Source organism: Brienomyrus brachyistius, chromosome 10 (genome assembly GCF_023856365.1).
Source record: "Brienomyrus brachyistius isolate T26 chromosome 10, BBRACH_0.4, whole genome shotgun sequence".
NCBI classification, from domain to species: Eukaryota; Metazoa; Chordata; class Actinopteri; order Osteoglossiformes; family Mormyridae; genus Brienomyrus; species Brienomyrus brachyistius.
In genome coordinates this window covers 2,444,967-2,464,249 of record NC_064542.1, presented here as the reverse complement: position 1 = coordinate 2,464,249, position 19,283 = coordinate 2,444,967, and the positions used below count along the sequence as shown (strand labels likewise).

General features: G+C 41.1%; 2 protein-coding genes across 4 annotated transcripts in view; one reads left to right on the top strand and one right to left on the bottom strand.

Moving 5' to 3' along the window:
• The window catches only part of LOC125751083 (serine/threonine-protein kinase PAK 3-like), a 35,433-nt gene extending 32,612 nt beyond the window's left edge, over positions 1-2,821 (top strand). For all 3 annotated transcript variants that reach the window (XM_049029597.1, XM_049029596.1, XM_049029598.1), the window contains one exon: positions 374-2,821. In XM_049029597.1, the coding sequence (XP_048885554.1) occupies positions 374-463 (90 nt within the window). In that variant the 3' untranslated portion in view covers positions 464-2,821. The remainder of the gene's footprint in view (positions 1-373) is intronic.
• LOC125751081 (calpain-5-like) lies at positions 2,789-18,836 on the bottom strand. Its single transcript, XM_049029595.1, has 13 exons — positions 18,488-18,836; positions 15,296-15,482; positions 13,085-13,216; positions 11,329-11,537; positions 10,778-10,970; positions 9,419-9,600; positions 8,833-8,910; positions 8,081-8,276; positions 7,046-7,168; positions 5,983-6,185; positions 4,625-4,746; positions 3,968-4,104; positions 2,789-3,418 (listed from the first exon to the last, which is right to left on the bottom strand). The coding sequence occupies exons 2-13, from the start codon at positions 15,458-15,460 to the stop codon at positions 3,236-3,238; spliced, it is 1,923 nt and encodes a 640-aa protein (XP_048885552.1). The 5' UTR covers positions 15,461-15,482; positions 18,488-18,836; the 3' UTR covers positions 2,789-3,235.
• Between the last annotated feature and the right edge of the window lie 447 nt (positions 18,837-19,283).

Genomic DNA, 19,283 nt, shown 5'->3' with positions numbered 1-19,283 from the left:
AAAAAAAAACTCCATCTGCAGCTTTTGAGCTCAGATCTTAGCCAGGGTGTAGCTGACGCAACGTTGCGAAAGCTGTGTCACCTTGTCACCGGTGTAATCCAAAATGTGTGCGTCACTTTTGTACAATCTGCAGTTATCAGTCAGGAGCAGTGAAGGCTCGTCATCTGAGTCTCGTCCTCCGTGCTGGATATATATGCATAATTACATCATTCTTGGGATATTTTTTTTTGAAAAGCTGATCATTTCATACACTTCTCCTTGACTTTTTCTGCAATACTTTTGAATAGTATGTTCTCCGGTTATTTGCTTAAATCAGTGCATTATTTTGGAAAACCATGGGATGACGTGACTCTCCTAATTGCTCTTCCCCCAGCATCCATTCCTGAAGTTAGCCAAACCTCTCTCTAGCTTGACGCCCCTGATCATAGCTGCGAAGGAGGCCATAAAGAACAGCGGCCGCTAAGGCTTGGCCGCTGGGGCGGGCTGAACGTGGGGAGCTCGCCTGAACACGCACCGGACTTCTTCATATCCCCTGACCGAGATTTGTCTGGTGTTGACATGGTGCCCCGGCAGGACACCGGCTCTCGGAGTCAGACAGAGAGTCGTGGGCGAACTCCAAGGGAGGCTACCGTTTTGTGGAACTCCTTCGTCTGCCCGGAGACTGGAAGCCCAGCTTTTACAGAAGCAATCCGGAACTACCGAGGGGGGCAAAGCTGTTTGGACTTGCTCCTCTTCTGGATTCAGAAAGAAAAGAGGCAGGACGTGTCTGCCTGCATAAACTGTGACTCTCATTCTCTAGCCTATTCAGCCCTGGTTTTGGTGCCACTATACCTCCTACGTCGGCCGGCTTCATAGAATCTTACTCCAGCATGATCATGTGACCATTTTCCACAGTGTTATGGGTTAATTGGCATGGGAAAGTGGGAGGTTGTAGCTCTGTCTGTGACTTCAGGGTGTTTATTCAGATAAAAGGACAGTTTCCAATTACAGCTCCAGCCATCAGTACCTTGGTGATTTTATAGCATTTTGTGTCAAACTCCTAACATCTCTAACAAAAAAAATACCTTTACACATCTAAGGGGAAGAGTTCCTGTTGATCTGTCTAAAAGACAAAGGATCTTTTTTTGTTTATTCTGAAAAAAAAACATATTTAATCTACTGCAGGAATTCCAAAATATATCAAGCCATTTGTACCAACTGGGGAGAGAGACGTAAAAAAACCCACGTTTTGTACGTACGCTAAGTGTATTCGGCTGTTGGTCTGTCAGATATTTATATACCTTATTAAAGGGGTGCTATTTTTACAGATTTCTTTTCTTGACTTAGGTTATGATTTCTGTCTGGGTAGCTTCCTGTTGCAGACGTTAAGGTGGGACAGTCAAGATGTGCGTGTTTTAAAAAAATGTGACGAATTTACGGGTCGTGCCAGTGATCGTGTGTACCTGTTTGTGACTGTACCTGATATTGGAAACGTGAAACGGCACCGGAGTCTCGTTTTAATTTCCAAATGTCTTAATTTCCTTCCGGGCCTTTCCGTAGATATTTCATTGGAACTAAACTGCAGTATTAGGAAAAAGAAGAAAAAAAAACCACCCGCAAGAAGTGTGCAATTTAATGGTGAAGCAGTGCATTGGTGAGGCGTGGAATGCTATTGGTTCTTATGTCATATGATTGATTTTTTTTCATCAATTCTTGTGTGAACTGGCTATAAATTTTAAGAAAAAAATTCACTGTCCAAAATACAGAATTTTTACAACATGTGGTGGCCGATGGTTCACGTCAGAAAAGATGGAGAACATTTTCCTGTCGATAGCCGGTGAGACGTCTGCCAGCTGCTCTCACGCACGCTGCCTGTTTTAGACCAGCAGGGGGCAGGCTTGTGGGCAGACAGATTCCTTACGGGTTGGTCCGCCAGCAGGGAAGTCTCTGCTCCCATCCCTCTGCTACCGCGCTCTCTCAGACATGCGCTAATGCTAGCCACTAGATGGTGTGAAAATGGTATCCCCTTGTCAAAATGCCTGTTAAGCTACTCTTAAAAAGAAAGAGACTGTTCTGCAGTATATATTTTACAGATATACAGTATATATAAGCGAACAGGCTAACCGATATATATATATATATATATATTGGTCCAGCTTAATACAGTGAAATGTCAGTCATGAAGTTTTACAAAGAATCCTGTTCCAGCCAATGTAGATAAAGCTGAGCTTCTATTAGTGTATAATAAATTGTGGTACCCCAGGTTCTGTACTGTGATGCTGTATGTACCAGTTTGGTAATCAGCAGCTGCTATACTCCGGGCCCACAGAACAAGCTCTGGCCCTGCTCTGTGCCCCTGTTGTATTGTGAGATCGCCACCCATTTGAAGAAATGAGCACAAATGGCGCCCCCTCCTGGTGGAAGAAAAAAATGTTCAATGTTCAGAGTTTCCCTCCAATGCTCCTGTACATTCCCATTCCCGGGCAATATGTAAGTCTGTACGTGTGATGTGAAGTTCCTCCTTAAATGTGTTTGAAGAAGAACAAAACTTTAAATTATTTGAAATATTACAGCACTGCTGATCAGTCTCTTGTACCTTAAGCAGGTTTTTTTCTCTTTTCGTTTTTTAAGAAAAATGACTAAATTGGAGTTTTCGATTAAAAAAAAAATATTTCTAATTGTGGTTGAAGCAATAGAGTTTTTGAATTATGAATTGTGCATGGCTCTGTCTTGAGTGTAATACTGACAACAATCAATACTGCAGCTTGGTAATTGGACTGAAATAGAAAACAAAACACTCCACATAATCTTTGTTTTCAATAAACTTACTTTTCATTGCAAACTATTTCAGATGTTTTTGTCCATTCAAGATATTAACAAAGGTTAAATTACATTTTTTCAAGATTAACCAAATGAATGGATAGTTAAACTGTACATTAACTAATACATTGATTTATTAGGGAATAAGATGTTACATGAAATGACGGTAAGTGTTATTTCAGTAAATAATATATTGTATTGATTTTAATAATTGCATATTCTGCAAAGTCTAGTGGGCTGATATTATCCGTTTGTCTTCAGATATTTGGTTTAAGAAATATCAGTGTTTGTACAAAGTGATACAGCAAAGGGAAGGCCATCTGTTCGCTGTTTCCCACTACGCTAAGACTGGAGATGGCAGGGCCGAGTCTGTGTATCACAGGCCAGTCCCTTTGGCAGGGCGTCGAGGAGGACTGGTGCAGCTGATCTCGCTGCGTCACATGTCCGTCAGCTTGCTGGAGGTGACAACCCGCAGGCTGATGATGCCGGGCATGTCCTCGTCTCTTTCAGCGCCTCTCTTTTTCAGCCGCAGCTTCTGTGCCTCTGATGAGTCCATCAGGGAGGCAGCCAGGACCACCTGCCCCATAAACTGGTCTTTCACCAGATTGCTGTTCCATACCTAGTAAGTGCATGTTCATTAAATGTACCGCATTACCCATGCAGAATCACTAAGATTATTTTGCAGGCAGAGACATATGCAGCATGAAACAATAAAAACAGTTGGGATCTTTTTTGGGAAATGAATCAACTCGTTTTACGCTTATTAAGAAACTATGGATTTTGGCCCCACTGTAGTGAGTTGTCTACTATAGATGCTTTAATGCTCTGTCCTGCTCCACCAGCCCCTCAGCTCCGTGGATGCTTATGAAAGTGCTGTATGCCGTTTTATTATAAAATTGTAGCAGAAATCTAGCAGAAATCTAGATGAATATAATCTGATTCTTCTGTTATCCTCCATAACTGCTTATCCTGTACAGCAGTGATTCTCAACCCATACAACCTCCAGACAGTCTATATTTTTGCTTCCTCCCAGGTCCCAGGACACCTGAACCAAACGAGTCTGCATTTACTCACACAATTCTGCAGTGCTGTTCTCAGAACTATGGATCATTAACATCACCTGCAGTTAATCTCACTTGCGATTAATCTCACTTGTGGTTAATCTCACCTGCACTGTAATTGGCTTTGTGGGATTCTTCCTGTAAAATATGGCTCTGGTGTCAAAGACCGGCTCCAGTGTGTTGTTCTGGACTGTGGACCGAACCGAATCTCCATCACACTCTATGATTACATAGGGGTCTGCTCCTGCAGGGTGAATCAGAGAAACATCACCACTTTCCCCTCTGATTGGCATACATGAATTAACCATTGATAGAGAGTTACTGTAAAGTCTGCAGTCTACAATGTATTTATATTTAAAATACGAGCTATCTAACATTTAGTAAAATGACTCAAAGTTGCTTTAATGTTACATGAATGAGGCATAATGAGGCAGATGTTTGCCCTTCCTAATTGGTCATGCAAAATCATGCTAAAATACAAGTTTGATAAACTGCTTTACCAGTAGTATAATATGTAACAGTATTTCATTAAGCTACCTAATCTCATGCTAAATGTAAAGAATTTATGATATGTAGAGATATTCATTAATTACATTGATTATCATTTCATTGATTTCATTGATTATCTGCTACATTTATGGGAATTTAGAGAAACCAATCAGCCTAACTGCATGTCTTTGGACTGCTGGAGCAAAGTGTGAGTACCCAGAGAAAATCATGCTCAGCATGAGGATTCCCCCAGAGCACCACGCTCACGTCCTCACCCCCGTCTCTGTCCTGCTCCCCCAGCCCCTCAGCTCCGTGGATGTAGATCTGTGTGACCAGCCGGGGATACCCCTGGAGCCAGCTGCAGCATGTCATGGCTGGCTTGTCCAATGCCAGTTCCCTATGGACATCATCCATACACAGGACCACTTGCTTTAGTTTCATTTTACTTTTTTCTTACCTTATCCTTAATTATATAAAGTGGAAGCCGTAGATCCTCTACATTCCCCAGGTGAGTGCAGGGACATTGCTAGTAATTCTGCCCCCCCACCCCCCAACCAGGGTTGCCACTTGCAATCTGAAGAAATATGGTGGTCTGTTTCACAAAGCAGGATTTCATGCTTAGCTGTATAACTTGTTGGATTTAAGGTAGTCTGGGCTAAATATAAGTAGACAAAGATAAAGTCCATTTAGTCCAGACTGCCTTAAATTTAATTAGTTACTGTATCCAGCTAAACAAGAAATCCTGCTTTAGTCCCCCACAGTAGATAAAGTTTGCCAAGAAAGAGTGAAGGTCCCCCACAGTAAGGTTTGTAGGCCGGAAATATGTTTCCCGATCATAAAAATGATAATATTTTATATTTTGCCTCTGCCAGGGTATCCATGCCCATCTGACACTGGTTAGTGATGAATATTCCTGCTTATGGGCCCTTTCACCTATTCAAGGTATTTAATTTTATATTAAAATATATAAAAAGTGATGGAGAGCTGAGAAGTGGGAGAAGCAGGTGTCTGTTGTGTTATATTGAGTTAATGTTAAATTAACTCTTCATGCTACCGGGTTGCAAAACAGTCCGACCCGCAAGTTAGTCCAGACCCAGCTGCTGATGCACCTTATGAATCAAACATAAGAAGGTGTAGAAACGGGTATAAAAATACAGCCTAGAACCACCAAAACACACACAACTCACCATAAACCCTCTCCACCAATGACAGAGTTGAGACCATCGGCAAGCATTTAATCAGCCTTTATAATAAGCTCCCATTATTGTTATATATTGATTTCTGTATAGAAAGCCATTGTTAATTCATTAAAGTTCATGAAATTCTGATTTGTTGCTGAAAATTGCTCTGGACCTCTGACAAAAATCTGATCTGGACCTTTGGTGAAAATGTTCGAGAACCACTTGTCTAGAACATGTATTTGAGTGTTCCTAGCTGAAGTGTATCATGGCCTTGAGGACCTGGATTGCTTTTATAAAATGACCAACTCTAAATATGGGTAAAAAATAGCTTTTGGTCAAATGAAAACAAAAGCCTTAGTCATCACTAAGCAGCAAACAATTGATCCGTCATGCTCTCTTTGACATTGGAACACTACATTTATGTGTACAGCCCTATAGCAGAAGTACCTTACCTGCAGCCAGAATAAGCATCTGTAAATATCCTTAGCATGAATTCTCCCAGAATCTCTGGCCTAAATGTTGAAGGAATGACGACATAACGGCCGTTGGGAAGAGTTTTCCTCATGAACACAGTACGACTGTTTATGTAGGTAGAAGCTGCTACGTTCTGCTGGGTTATTATGTTGTGCATCCTGTACTCCCTGTTAAGCTCCACCTGAAAACAGACAGATAAGATTGATCCTTGTGGGAGTTCTACTTACACAAAAATGTTCTGAGTGCAGAATGAAAAATGATTGGTTCAGAGTGATAACCAATCAGATTGTAAAAGAGGCATGGGCCAAGATATCTGATTGGTTGGTTCTGGCTCCTCTAGTTGCTTGGAGGCACCTCATCTACGGTCTGATTGGCTGTCTCTCTGGACCAGTCATTTTGCATGCCCTTAACATTTTTGTGTAAATGAAACTCCCATGAATGAGATGGATCATAAGGCCCCATTTAGTCATTAATCAATGTCCTTTTGAAAGACGTTTTATATTACTCATAATAATATTGAATATCTGTGGATTGCTTCTTTAGTCCAACAAAAATGTTGCATACTTCTTTTTAAAATCCGCTTTTCTGCCAGCAGCACCAAATATGAACGAAACATTTAAACTAAAGATTGTTGACAGCAGTTGTGCCCTTAAAATGTGGCAAATACCTAAGAGCATTAGCGCGCTTCTGCTAACAGGCTTGCTGTAATGAAGATCACTTTCAAACAGCTCTCTAGTAGAGTTCTTGCTGTATCAAATGGTAAAACTACATGAATTGAAATGTAGAATCAAGAGCAGAAAAAATACAGCTTTAATCAATGCTCAGCTATTTAATTGGATCATTAATTAGAAAGCTAATGAATGATAATTGTAGATTTCATCTTTTCACTAAGTTTCAGAAATTAAATATATTGAGGCTCACTTGAAAATACCTAAAACAAATGAAAGTTTCTCATCTTGATTTAAAAAAAGAAAATGAAGCAGTTTAGTGTTTTATGAGGGCCAGGGCTTACTGCAGAAATCACTCCATCCTGCCACGTACCTTAAAAACAGCAAAGCCAATGGTGAGATTGTTACCCTCGCCCGCTGGCCGGTGCACTTTCATGTCTCTCTGCTGAAGGGATATCAGGACGTCATCTTCCTCTTTCTCCACATCAAAAACATACTGAAATATAAAAGAAGATCATCAACTCCATGTATGCTACTGTGCTAAAGTCTTCGGCAGTCAAAATTACATTTAAATGATCTTCATGTGGCTGCAAAGCTATGCTTTTATGTCTGCCAAAGCGTGCTAGCCTAGCCATTTCAAAGTTATGTATGTGCAGAATGCAGAGCGAACAAGAAACTATCAAATATACCATGTATTTGTTGATTCAGCCCCTACCATACCATGTTTGGTTAATCGGTTACAGTTATTTAACAAGTGAAGTTAACTAATTAAATTAGTGAAAGTTACTGAATACATGGAATGGCTAAAGGTGTTACTGAGGAGAGTCTTGGCAACTGAAACAGTGTTTTTTTTAGCTGTCCAACAAGATATCAGTAATTCAGTCATCAGTCATTCTTTGTGTGTGTGTGCGTGTGTGTGTGTGTGTGTGTGTGTGTGTGTGTGTGAGTGAGTGGGTACACCTATCCTTATGGGGACACAATGTCCCCATAACGTGATAAATATCTGTCTTTTTTCCCTTATGGGGACCGGTTTCCTGGTTCCCATAAGGGAAAACTGTATTTTATAAAAATCTGTGACTGCTATAAAAAAACTAAAAATGCAAGAACTCTTGTACTTTGCTTGGTTACTTATGGTTAAGGTTAGGGCAGGGTGGGGGTTAAGGTTGTCATAGTTAGCGTTAGCATTTTTCCAATAGAAGTGAATGAGCGGGCCCCATAAGGATAGGTATACCCTACATGTGTGTGTGTGTTACTTTTGTTTGCATATATTCTAATGTTAAATATACACTTACTAGACAGATAAAGAACTTTAAACATTTTCTTTGACTATCTAAGACGTTTAGAATGAATAGAATCAGCAATAGCAACAGATTCCGCAAGATAGTTGTTGCCATGGCAGCATGACGACCTGTGGGTTCTGGAGGAAGGTCTGCCGGTGGTTCATGCAGCCACCACAACGGTCCAACAGGGCCTCCGCATGCCTGACCCAGCTGCCGAAGAGCAACACCTCGCTCCACGTTTTGTGGAAGTTCAGGAGGGAGGTGTTGTTGAAGCGGCACACATCGACGTCGGAAAAGTGCGTACACCAGTCATCAAACTCCATCCTGCGGGGAGGCCAAGGATGCCCATTTTACATGTGTGCTCACCTTCCCCGTAAACCACGCTGACATCACTGAAAAATACAGCTCAGTAGTTCAATAAATGCAATTAAGGTCACTTTGACATTATAGAAAATACTGCATCCAGCTTTTGTTTAGTTAAAATAAGTTAAATGTATTATGTTATTAAAAAGGAAAGACATGTCCTGTAGATTTATGTTTATTAAATTGCATTCAGACTTTTATATACACTGCTGGATTTAGAAAAATACAGTTATTAACTAGCTAAAAATTCTGGGGCTGGTAGATACCAATATTATTCAGCTGCTTTTTTTCATAACAGCCAGCTTAAGCATGACTTTGTCTACAATTTCAGCCTAAATTATAATTTAGGCCTCGTCGCAGCTGCTGCTCACGGTATTGGCTCCGAACCCCTGCAACCCTGCAGGACAAGCGGTTGTGGAAAATGGATGAATGGAGAAACAATTTGGATGTTTTTCATAATGTTAAAACAGAACGTGACAAGCAAGGAAAAGCACCCTATCATGCAGAGACCATTTACCAAAATTCCCCATCATCTGCTACTGTGATTCCCACAGCCTCCCTATCAGCTTCTCCTATCTTCTGCCACTCCTCGGAGCTATAGAAGCAAGAGAAAGTAATATTATGCTATTGAAACAGGAATTGGGAGTAATGAGACTCGGTAGAAATATTATACAGTACATTGCAAAAGTCTTAGGCTAAGGAAATGAAGTATAAATGATTTTTATGTTGAAGTAAAGCTATAATGTATTGTCTGTAAAAGCGTGATAAAGCAACCATATCAAGCCCTCTCTCGAAGTCAACCCAGTATATCAGTATACACATGTATCACACCTCGTATAATTTAATTAATGAACTAAATGAGCTAGTTATGAAATGCAACAAATACATGGAATGGCTGTGGTGCCACTGAGGAGAGGTTTGGGAACCAAAGCAATGTTCTTCTAGCTATCCAACAAGATATCTGTAACTAATTCTTGTTAGTTTTTAGCAAATGTACACTTACTACCCAGATAAATAGTTTTAAACTTTTCCTTTGAGTGCCTAGAACTCCTGCCCAGTGCTGTATTATTATATTCTGTGCCAGAAGAAGCTGCCCTGCCTACCTGTCGCTCCATGGACCGTTCCATTCAGTCTTCCCCCACGGGTTCCTCAAGCGGATCAGGGGAAGCTTCTCCGGCTTCAGATAGGCTTGTCCGAGCCGGGCCTTCCGGACGGCTGTCACAGAGTAGGCGTGGCCTTTCACTAACCCACTGGGCATATGCATTTCCATCTCGTCCGGGGATGCCTGATCATGAGGCAGCGTCACTCGTGTTACCATCCGCCATCCGGCGAGCAGAGTGCATTTTCAGATGGATTCATGTGAAAAGGGCAGTGTGGGGTTTCAGAACTCAAGTCTCCATAAGCCCCTAAAGTTTTCTTAAAAATACACTTATGAATGATCATTGGGATCATAGGGGATTGTTAGAACCGAGAGTGTTGGCATCATTTTAATCTTTTAGCAAGAGTGCAAAAATTCTCTAATGGTCACTGAATTATTCAAGCATCTTATAATAATGAAAACATTTTGCTTGAAGATATGAATTCTTCAAAAGGGCATTTTTTACAGCTTATACTGTAAATTAAATTTGAAAATATATATTACATTTTAAAGTTAAAATTTCATACTGCTACAAAACAAAACAAATACTTTATAAGCATTTCCCCCTGTTCCCCTGAAATTTCTGCCCCACAAGAACATTGACCATCAGCGTTTTAGACAGCATATTACTTATGAATCACATATAAACAAAACGTATATTAATGAACATAATACAAATATCTATAATTTTATAATAGGCAAAAATTATTTGAATACATAAATTTAATAGCAGGACACTCTTGGATTGTCAGTTTATTTGGCTTATAGCCTCTGATAGAGAAGGGAGGACATGTTCAAACCAGCTCTCAGGCGGGCTGGACTAATGCTGAGGCTATTGCAGGTTACAGCCCAGGACTCTGGCAAAATCAGGCTCCCTGTCCTGATTTACCTCCCTGTAGGTAGATTTTACCAATAACACCCACCAATTGATATCTCCCCCATCGAACAAAATAGACAAATTATTCTGCATGGGGGGTGGGAGGCCTGTTGTTTTAGGGCTCCCTGAATTGGGGGTGGAGCTCTTAGCTCTGTCGTTTTAGGGCTCCCTGAATTGGTGGGAGGGGGCTCTTAGCCCTGCCGTTTTAGGGCTCCCTGAATTCGGGGGGGGTTCATAATCCTGTCCTTTTAGAGCTCCCTAAATTGGGGGGGGGGGGGGGGCGGGGCTCCCTGAATTATTCATCCTCCTGGAACAGTCAGAAGGTCTGGAGCAACCAGCAGTTTTTGTATAATGTAGAGAAGGTCCATTATGGTATCCTGTAGCTATCCTAGGGCTTAACATGCTGCTAATTAAGCTGCACCTGTCTCCGTGAATAAATGCATGTACCTTAATGGAGCAGCTGATGATGCCGCCCTGCTCAAACACTTCGAGAAGGTCTTCAAAGAGCTTCACCCGGGCTGACGTGTCGGTGGTGTACTTTCCCTTCTCAAGGTCGATGGTCTCAGCCACCGCCCCGGTGAAATCCACAACGGCGTCTGCCGTATTCCCGCCATCTAGGGACTCGTAGCACAGTGACAGCCTGGAATGAATAAGCAGGAGTAGTAGATTTACATCACTGAGGATGTGGATTTGCAGCACTTGCTTTTAAGACTTACAGATCTGAGATTAATCGCATATCTGTCATGGGATTTCAACTCTGTTGAGAGCAATTTTTCTACAGCCTAATATTTAGTTATCCAACCATCCTTCTAGACACAAGACATTTGTTAACAAGTCCATGTTTATGCTAAAAGGGCCTCACGGTGTCAACAACAAAGCTGAATTACCAAAATGGAGGGATCATTGCTCAACTGCTGTTTGTAGCAAACTATGGTTCATGCATCAGGTGGACATTGATTGATTTGAATAGTAGTGTGACGATACTCTTTTCAGCTCACTTAGCATACGCCTTCTCCAGTAAGGCACTCCAGAACTCGTTACGTGTCTTGGAGTGGCAGTATATGAGCTCCCCGTTGATCGTCGGTAGACGGTCGTCGACGACAACATCCAGCCACTCTCCGAAGATCCAGAACTGGAAGTGAAAGATGCCAGCGTAGTTCTCAGGGTGACTGGGATCCCACTCCTGCTCCTTCAAATTAGGAATTACCTGTGCAGAGGAGCTTCAATTTTTCATGCTGCATTTCACATGTTTTGGCTTCATTGCAAAGCTTTGAGGCTGCACACCCAGAGGCCACAGTCTGAGGGAAAAAATTCTTCTAGTTTATTGACAGTTGGATGCCAGCATACATTGTATGAATATAAATACAGGAACTGGACTTTCTCAAGGCTTTTCTGCAGTGCAGTTGCAGTTCAAGGAGTCAAAAAAAATACTGATGAAAATCACGTAACACACTTCTGGTTTCTGGAATGTTTTACGTTTCTCTTGGAGTCGGCGTTCCATTGCAAATCACTTTTGGGTCAACGCTGTCAGACTAATTACATTTCCAGACAGAGTACGCTGCTAAATTTCGCAACTTGAGCCAATGTCAGCGAACAAAGTCTGCAAACAACAAATCTTAATCATCCTGGGCTCGTTCTCCAGGTACTCAGATTCATTATAATATGATGTTTATAATTATTTCTTTGATTTTTAAGATGTTTTTTACTGTTGATGGTTCAGTGCTTTGCTAAATGCAGAGCAATCAGTCTTCATATCAGAATAAGAAACATTATACAACCATTATACACACATCTGGTGAACATAAAGCTGACAATATTAACTCTGTCAGGGTAAAGTGTTATGATCGAGTCCGGGTAAGCAGGAACAGGCTGATGGAGCATCGAGAAAATGGGGTTTATTGTGGGGAACCAGGAAAACATAGACCAGTGACCAACTAACATCAATGACGCATCTGGGGGAAACGGACTCAGATGCGGACTAAATACACAGAACATATCAGACTGATAGAGAACAGCTGGGCACGATCGGGGGAGCACACGTGGATGATCAGGGGGCATGGCACACGAGGACTGTGTGTGTGTGTGCGTGTGTGTGCGTGTGTGTGCGCGCACGAATTGCAATATATATATATAGAATTGATAGGGACCAAAGCCACCCACCCTACTCCCTCACTATTGATAGAGATGTGTCCAAACCCCAATGTATGCCCTTGGGCTAAAGCCTTCCTGCATGAGGTCTAGAACCATCCATCCATTTTCCAAACCGCTTATCCTACTGGGTCACGGGGGGTCCAGAGCCTATCCCAAAAGCAATGGGCACGAGGCAGGGAACAACCCAGGATGGGGGGCCAGGCCATCGTAGGGCACACTCACACACCATTCACTCACACGTGTACTCCTACGGGCAATTTAGCAAATCCAATTAGCCTCAGCATGTCTTTGGACTGTGGTGGGAAACCAGAGTACCTGGAGGAAACCCCATGACAACATGGGGAGAACATGCAAACTCCGCATGTGTAACCCAGGTGCAGATTCGAACCCAGGTCTCAGAGGTGTGAGGCAACAGTGCTAACCACTGCACCACCATGCCACAGGTCTTCAAGCACTATGGGTCCAATTTATTTTAAACATAGATAAGCTAATTTTTATGTGTGCTAAAAGTGAGTAAACAGAAAGTCTTCACTGGCCCATTGCTGAGAGGCACTGCTTACTGGTGTGTACACGCCATACAGTCTCTGTGGCTGTCAGGCTTACCTTCTTCCATAGGTCTGGTCGGAGAGCCAGGCAGGAGCAGGCTGCCACAAACCAGCAGTTTCCCAGTTTGCCCTGGTTAAGGTCATGGGCACTGATTCCCTCCACAAAAAGGTGAGGGTCGTCACAGATCTCCTGTGGTGAATGGGAGAAGTTGATCGCTAGTGAACCACAGGCCAGCATATCTACAGACATAAACTCTCCTAAGAGAAGAGCACTAACACAAAAGCATGGATAATGTTATAAAAACTTCCTCTAAAAGACCTTTTAAAATATATTGGTCAAGAGGTATAAATACTAATGCAAATATAAAGCATTTTCAGAACTTTTTGTAAGCACTGGTTATAAATTTCACTGTAAATATTTTTTACAAAGTGAAGTTTTTATAAAGTGTTTACTTCCAACTTGCAGTGGAACTTCAGTCGACTTCGGTGAAAGCTTTGTGCAAGGTGAGTGTAGGTCAGGCTTTGTCTGGATGGTGAACATCTTTTAGCTGAATGCACGTCTGATGGCTACAGCAGCAAGCTGTCTCTTATAATCTGAGCTTGTGTCACATTTACATAAGCAGTGCCTGAGTGTCCAGGGCAGTGAGACCCTCCTGTCTGGGGTCAAGTGAATCAGTCTGACACATATGGCAAGTATGCCAGATCTCTGTGTCCCCGGAGAAGAAATAAAGGTTTTTTTTTCTCACTAACAGGCCATAATTTGTCCTCTATAGTCACTAACAAACACGGTTATTGGCAGGACATTTTAAAAAGTCACCGATTTGCAAGGCTTAGAATTCGAAGAGTATGACCTCATTGTAAAGTGTTCAGATACTACCTTAATTCCAAAGACCTTGTGACCTTGTGTACAAAGTACACAGCTTGATCTTTAAGGGAGAAAAATGGACAATTATAAAATTAAAAATAATAATGTTTATTGTCAGGTGGGGGGATGGTATGAATGTTTTGATAGAAGTCAGGAGACTCTCTATCGGTTATTAATAATATAAATAAGGGGTTTCTTCATCTAACAGGGAGTCACAGGTAGGCAGTGTAAGCTCAGGAGGGAAATCGCATTCCGTTCAAATCTTTCATCTCTCGTATTCGTCATGATTGAGGTCCTTTGTTAGAGTTGAAATGTTTGTTTGATTATCTGTTCACTTATCCCAAAATTTAATGGTTAGGGGGTGTGGGTGGGGTTAAAAGTTGTTGTGGCAATGGCAAAAGATGTCGATGGAGGCTGGGGCGATAGTGAAGGCTGTCATCTGGTGGGGGTGGTGACAGTAAAAATTGTTGATCAATCTTTATTAGTGTCTTTGGGTAATTTTTTTTTTTTTTGGGGGGGGCACAAGTGCTCATTTGGGGGCCCAGGGCCTCCGGTACTGACACTATGTGAATATACCCTTCATTTGCTACCACAGACCTAAACTTGCTCACATATGCCATGTCACCTCAAGTACTGGTGAAGGACCTCTGTCTGTGTTCAGCGTATCTCATTATTTCAGGATAAGTATATATCCCTGAAAAGTGAAGGTGATTTAAAGGTGACATGCATCACATACACTAATAACCACAAACATCTAAAAGCAGGCAGGGGTTTTCATTTTTAGAAGCATATTCGGTGTGGTTTTCGTGACAGTTGAGCAGATCACCAACAATTTGAAGAGGCATCACCCAGACGTTGCTTATTTTTAACTCTTCGTAAAAAACAAGTCACCACGAATCTACCAAGGGATGCAGAGAGTGAACATCATACCACAAGGAAACTTACTAACAAAGTCCTGTGTAAAATCCCATCATGTTTTAAACAGAGTTTATGAGGATGTTGGTAAGATATGATGCTCTGCGCACAACACAACACAATGCATCCTACCAATAACACCACTCCTACATTTCCTTCAAGTGCAGCTGATGTCTTTCATCAGCCAAGCCTGGTACACACGCCAGGACTGAATTGTACCCATCTGGGACAAATATTTTGCCTTTAGGAGGGAAATAACCAAGGAATTCAAGGTATTAGGCTGGAGTAGCTTAACCAGAGCAGAGAATAGAGTGTAATAGAAACAACCAAAATAAATCAGGTAGAATTGTGTACAGAAACAGCAACTGATACACACGAGAGCGGGGGGCATATAAACATGTGAATATAATAACAATCTTATTATATAATAACATCTTATACATGTGTTAATTTGATCTTTCTTTACTGTGGTACTTCAGCCTGTTTCACCTTTGGCCGCTTCCATTCGACACGCCCAGGGGGGGGTTTCTGGTAGAAGAGGGAGCGGTTTGTTGCTGGAAACTCTAGGTCCTCAAACAGCGTCTTCGCCTCCCTGCACTCCTGCTTCAGATCTGCATACCGCTGGTCTCTGTACGGCGCGGAGGACGACCACATTCTTCAAACTGAGGCCTTCACCCTGAAAACATATTTCATGTGTGAGATTGCCTTTTATATTTGTTTATATTTGTCAGTAGGGTAAAAGGCTAATTTGTCATCACATAAGCTTCCAGGAAAATCAAAATAAAAAAATACCCTGAGTATTATGAGGGAAACCAGCACCAGTCAAATCTTACATGCAGTCCTAGGCAACCTTCCCCACAAAGACCTGTGACTGCAATCAAGAAACTTAAAACTGCCGAAAGATTCGTATTTTTTTTGGTTACTTACGGTTAAGGTTAGGGCTGGGTGGGGGTTAAGGGTGTCGCGATTGGGATTAGGGTTTTTCCCATAGAAATGAATGGACGTTCCCCATTTAGATAGGAAGACCAACTTTTGTGTGTGTGTGTGTGTGTGAGAGAGAGAGAGAGAGTGCATGTGTGAGTGCATGTGTGTTTGTGTGTGTGTGATATACAGTTAATTAACTAGATGACTGCTCAAGCTGCAGGTGTTGTTTTCTGGTAAGTACTATTATTAATTCTGTGACAAAGACAGATTGCTGCATTTTCCTTTGTTAAAGAAGTGGACTCCCAATCGATAACTGCAGAATTTGCTGTGGTGCAGCAGAAATGCCCTCCTCTGCAGATTTCCAAAACAAACCCAATGACTTAATGCCAGTGATTACTGCTTTCTGAGCTGGGTCTGATTGATGTCACACTAAGGATGTTTCATTTCATTTTATTTTCTTTCTTTCACATTACCAAAACTATATACTCAAAAAAGCTTAATCTGTATTTTCATTCAGAACAATTGCACAGTGAGAAGTTACTATGTATTAGGTGCTTATATGCATTTTTATACAAACGATTTTGGCGGCTCACACTAATGGGTCGTGTCTTACAGTGCATGTGTTAGGAATTTTACACACATTTTGAAGCTTGTGCATTGTAACATAGAATCCGCTTAGTATAATAAAGTCCAAATGTGCATCCCTAGGCTGTAAGCTTCCTGGCAGTGCTACAACTCCCTCATGATGTCATCACACTGAGAGGCCAACAGTATCGCCTCTGCTGATAATGAGAAGGTTTCCTGCTGAAGGAATGTTTTCCTTTTTAACCTTTTCAATCTATTTTAACTTCTGTGATTGAGCTAGTTTTATCGCTTGGAACTGTATTCAGCGCTAAAGCCCCCTTTTGTTAAGTTGTAGATCTTAGTGTTATTTTTGTCATTTATTTGTAAATAGAGCAGAAATCGCACAATTGCACAACATTCCACATATTCACAAAGAAAAAAAAGTATCTTTTGTTTTTTGTAATCGGTTCTCGTATTGTGAAAGTTCACGACACCAGTTTGCTTGTTTGAAGGCTACTCATGATTAGTCTAGTGTCAACTGAACCTGCACCCATTTAAGCCTATATATGCAAAAACAAAAAATGTCTGATTCTTGATTTTCTTGATTTTGATTTACTTTATTTGGCTCCCCCTGACACTTGCCAGATTTAACAAAGCATCCTTCTGTCTTTATTCAGTGCTAACCCGAAAGTATTTCAAAAATATTTACATGCGTCAAGATATATGAGCTCAGGACTAGAAATCATTCAACACCCTAACAAAGCCTAATGAATGAGCTCATGTGGGGGAACAACAATATATTAACTATACTGATATAATGTTTTTATTTGAAAAAAAAGGTCACATTCATGGTCTTGAAACCCTCAAAGACAGTAAATAAATCATAGCAAATAAATGATCTTCTCCAGCTATCACTTATTAGGTTACCATAAACTTTAAATATGTTTGTGCATGTTTTAATGTCCATAATTATTTAATAGCACGAAGAGGATAATTCTTTATGTACTCAGATTTTTATAATGACATTGATGCTGTTGATTTTTGTAAGGACATGTGTTCAGTGCTCAGATGCTGTTCTGTGTAATTCACCAGGGAGAAAAGAAGTGTCATATTTTTGGTTTGTTAGTGAGTGTCAAACAATGCTTAATGGTATCACACCGTTTGTGTGAAACAGAATAACAACCTTAATGCTGAACAGAGCAGAGCAGCCCTCAGAATGCAGGCTAATTAAATCACGACACATTTGACCTCGTGATGCTGGACTGAACATGTCATCGAGCCCAGCAGACAAAAATATACACTTGAACTAAGTGAAGTGTCTTCATTTCAGGATTGTGCAGAATGCTAATTAACCCTGTAATTCATCCATATCGTGTATAGCTGCAGGTTTCGGGCCAGAGACAGTGATGGCTGATAGAGTGATATTACAGGAGAATTAGAATGACTAATCATATGGCAAAATTAACAGAAATTCTGAATAATTTCCTTTTTACTTTCAAAAATTAATACTTTTTCATATATCTCATAAATATATATAAATTTTGAATCATTTGAATCAAGCTAAATATAGTTATAGCAAGACAATGTATATTTACATGATGCTTTTAACAGAAGCAACTTACAGCAGAGGCAAGGGTAACAATTCATATCAACTCCCAGGGATTAGAACCCATGACCATTTTATTGTCAGCGCTTTTTAAACAACTTATTTTCCATTCTGCTCTGAATATCATTCACATATATTTGAATATAATGTACAGAGCATGTTTTATGTTTTTAATGTAAGATATACACTAGTGACAAAAATTATAGACACTTCCAATTTTTAGAGATTGCAGAACTTTATTTCAATTATGCCAGTTATTTATTTCACCATGTATGACATTTGTAAACACTTTTTAGTTGTTTAGAAACATTACCAGTAATAGTCATGTAGTAATTTTTAAAGCACAATGCCAAAAATGCTAGGTGTTTCAACAGTTTTGGCCACTAGTGTTTATTAGTGAGTGTGTGTGTGAGTGTGTGTGTGTGTGTGAGCGCGCACGCATGTATACATATATAGATTTAGACTGTAGAATATGTTTTAAACTACTTTTAAAACAGTAAATCAGTTATTCATCTGTTGCTGTACAATATAAAACAACTTCTTGGTCGTCATAATTATTTCCACATTTAAATCAGAGGGTTACTTACCACCTTGCGTAAAAATCTATTTTCTGGTCATGTGAAGATCTCGCAGTGGTTGTGAGATGATTCCCCTTCTCATTGCTGGGTATCTCTGGCTTAGACTGATCGGTGGTCCGGTCAGAATTGTGCCATTGAATGGCAGACAGCCCAAGTTCATACGCAAGCGAGCCGAACCAACCTCCTCAGTCTGCAAGAGCAGCTGAAGGACCTGCCTCAGATCGAGCTGTGGTTCAGGGAGCCTTTCAAACAGACAGAGTCCAACAAATGGCCCTTGGGAAGCCCGTGAGTTTGTGAGCGTGAGTTTGCGTGCATACAATGTGTCTGGGGGGAGTGAGGGGGAGCTCACCGCCTGGTATTTTCCACTCCCCATAAATGGCCCATGTTCCTAGCGGTGCTTTAATAAGGGACCTCTTGGCACGCTAACCCCTGTTAAGGGCTTCGAGATGCCAGTGGCCGGTCGCACTTTGAAACTGATTTGTGCCTTTGAAACCAGTGAAGCATGGAGCGAAGCACAGGGTACTGCAGCAAATACAGCTTAATGAACTTGTGCTGGGACTTAAAGCAGCCTCGTTTGGGTTTGCTCATATCCCCGACAGCTACAGAGACTCACTCCCATTCCCATAATACCCTGGGGTGGGATCATACATGTTAACACAACAAATGTAATTGCACTGAGCTATGAATGTGGTTTCACACAGTATATGCAATCTGTGAAATGGCTTTAGTACTAAATTAGTTTCTAAATGTTCAGAAATAATTGTTGGGGCAATGTGTGAATGTTTGGGTTAGGACTCAGTACTTG

Bases quoted from the DNA above. Each gene is read 5' to 3' on its own strand.
- LOC125751081 (XM_049029595.1), bottom strand. From the start codon at position 15,460: ATGTGGTCGTCCTCCGCGCCGTACAGAGACCAGCGGTATGCAGATCTG. The intron at 8,277-8,832 runs GTAAATGGTCTC...GCCTCCCCGCAG, and splicing joins GCAGATGATGGGGAATTTTG to GATGGAGTTTGATGACTGGT. The intron at 7,169-8,080 runs GTCGTCATGCTG...TTTATATTTCAG, and splicing joins CCTTCCTCCAGAACCCACAG to TATGTTTTTGATGTGGAGAA.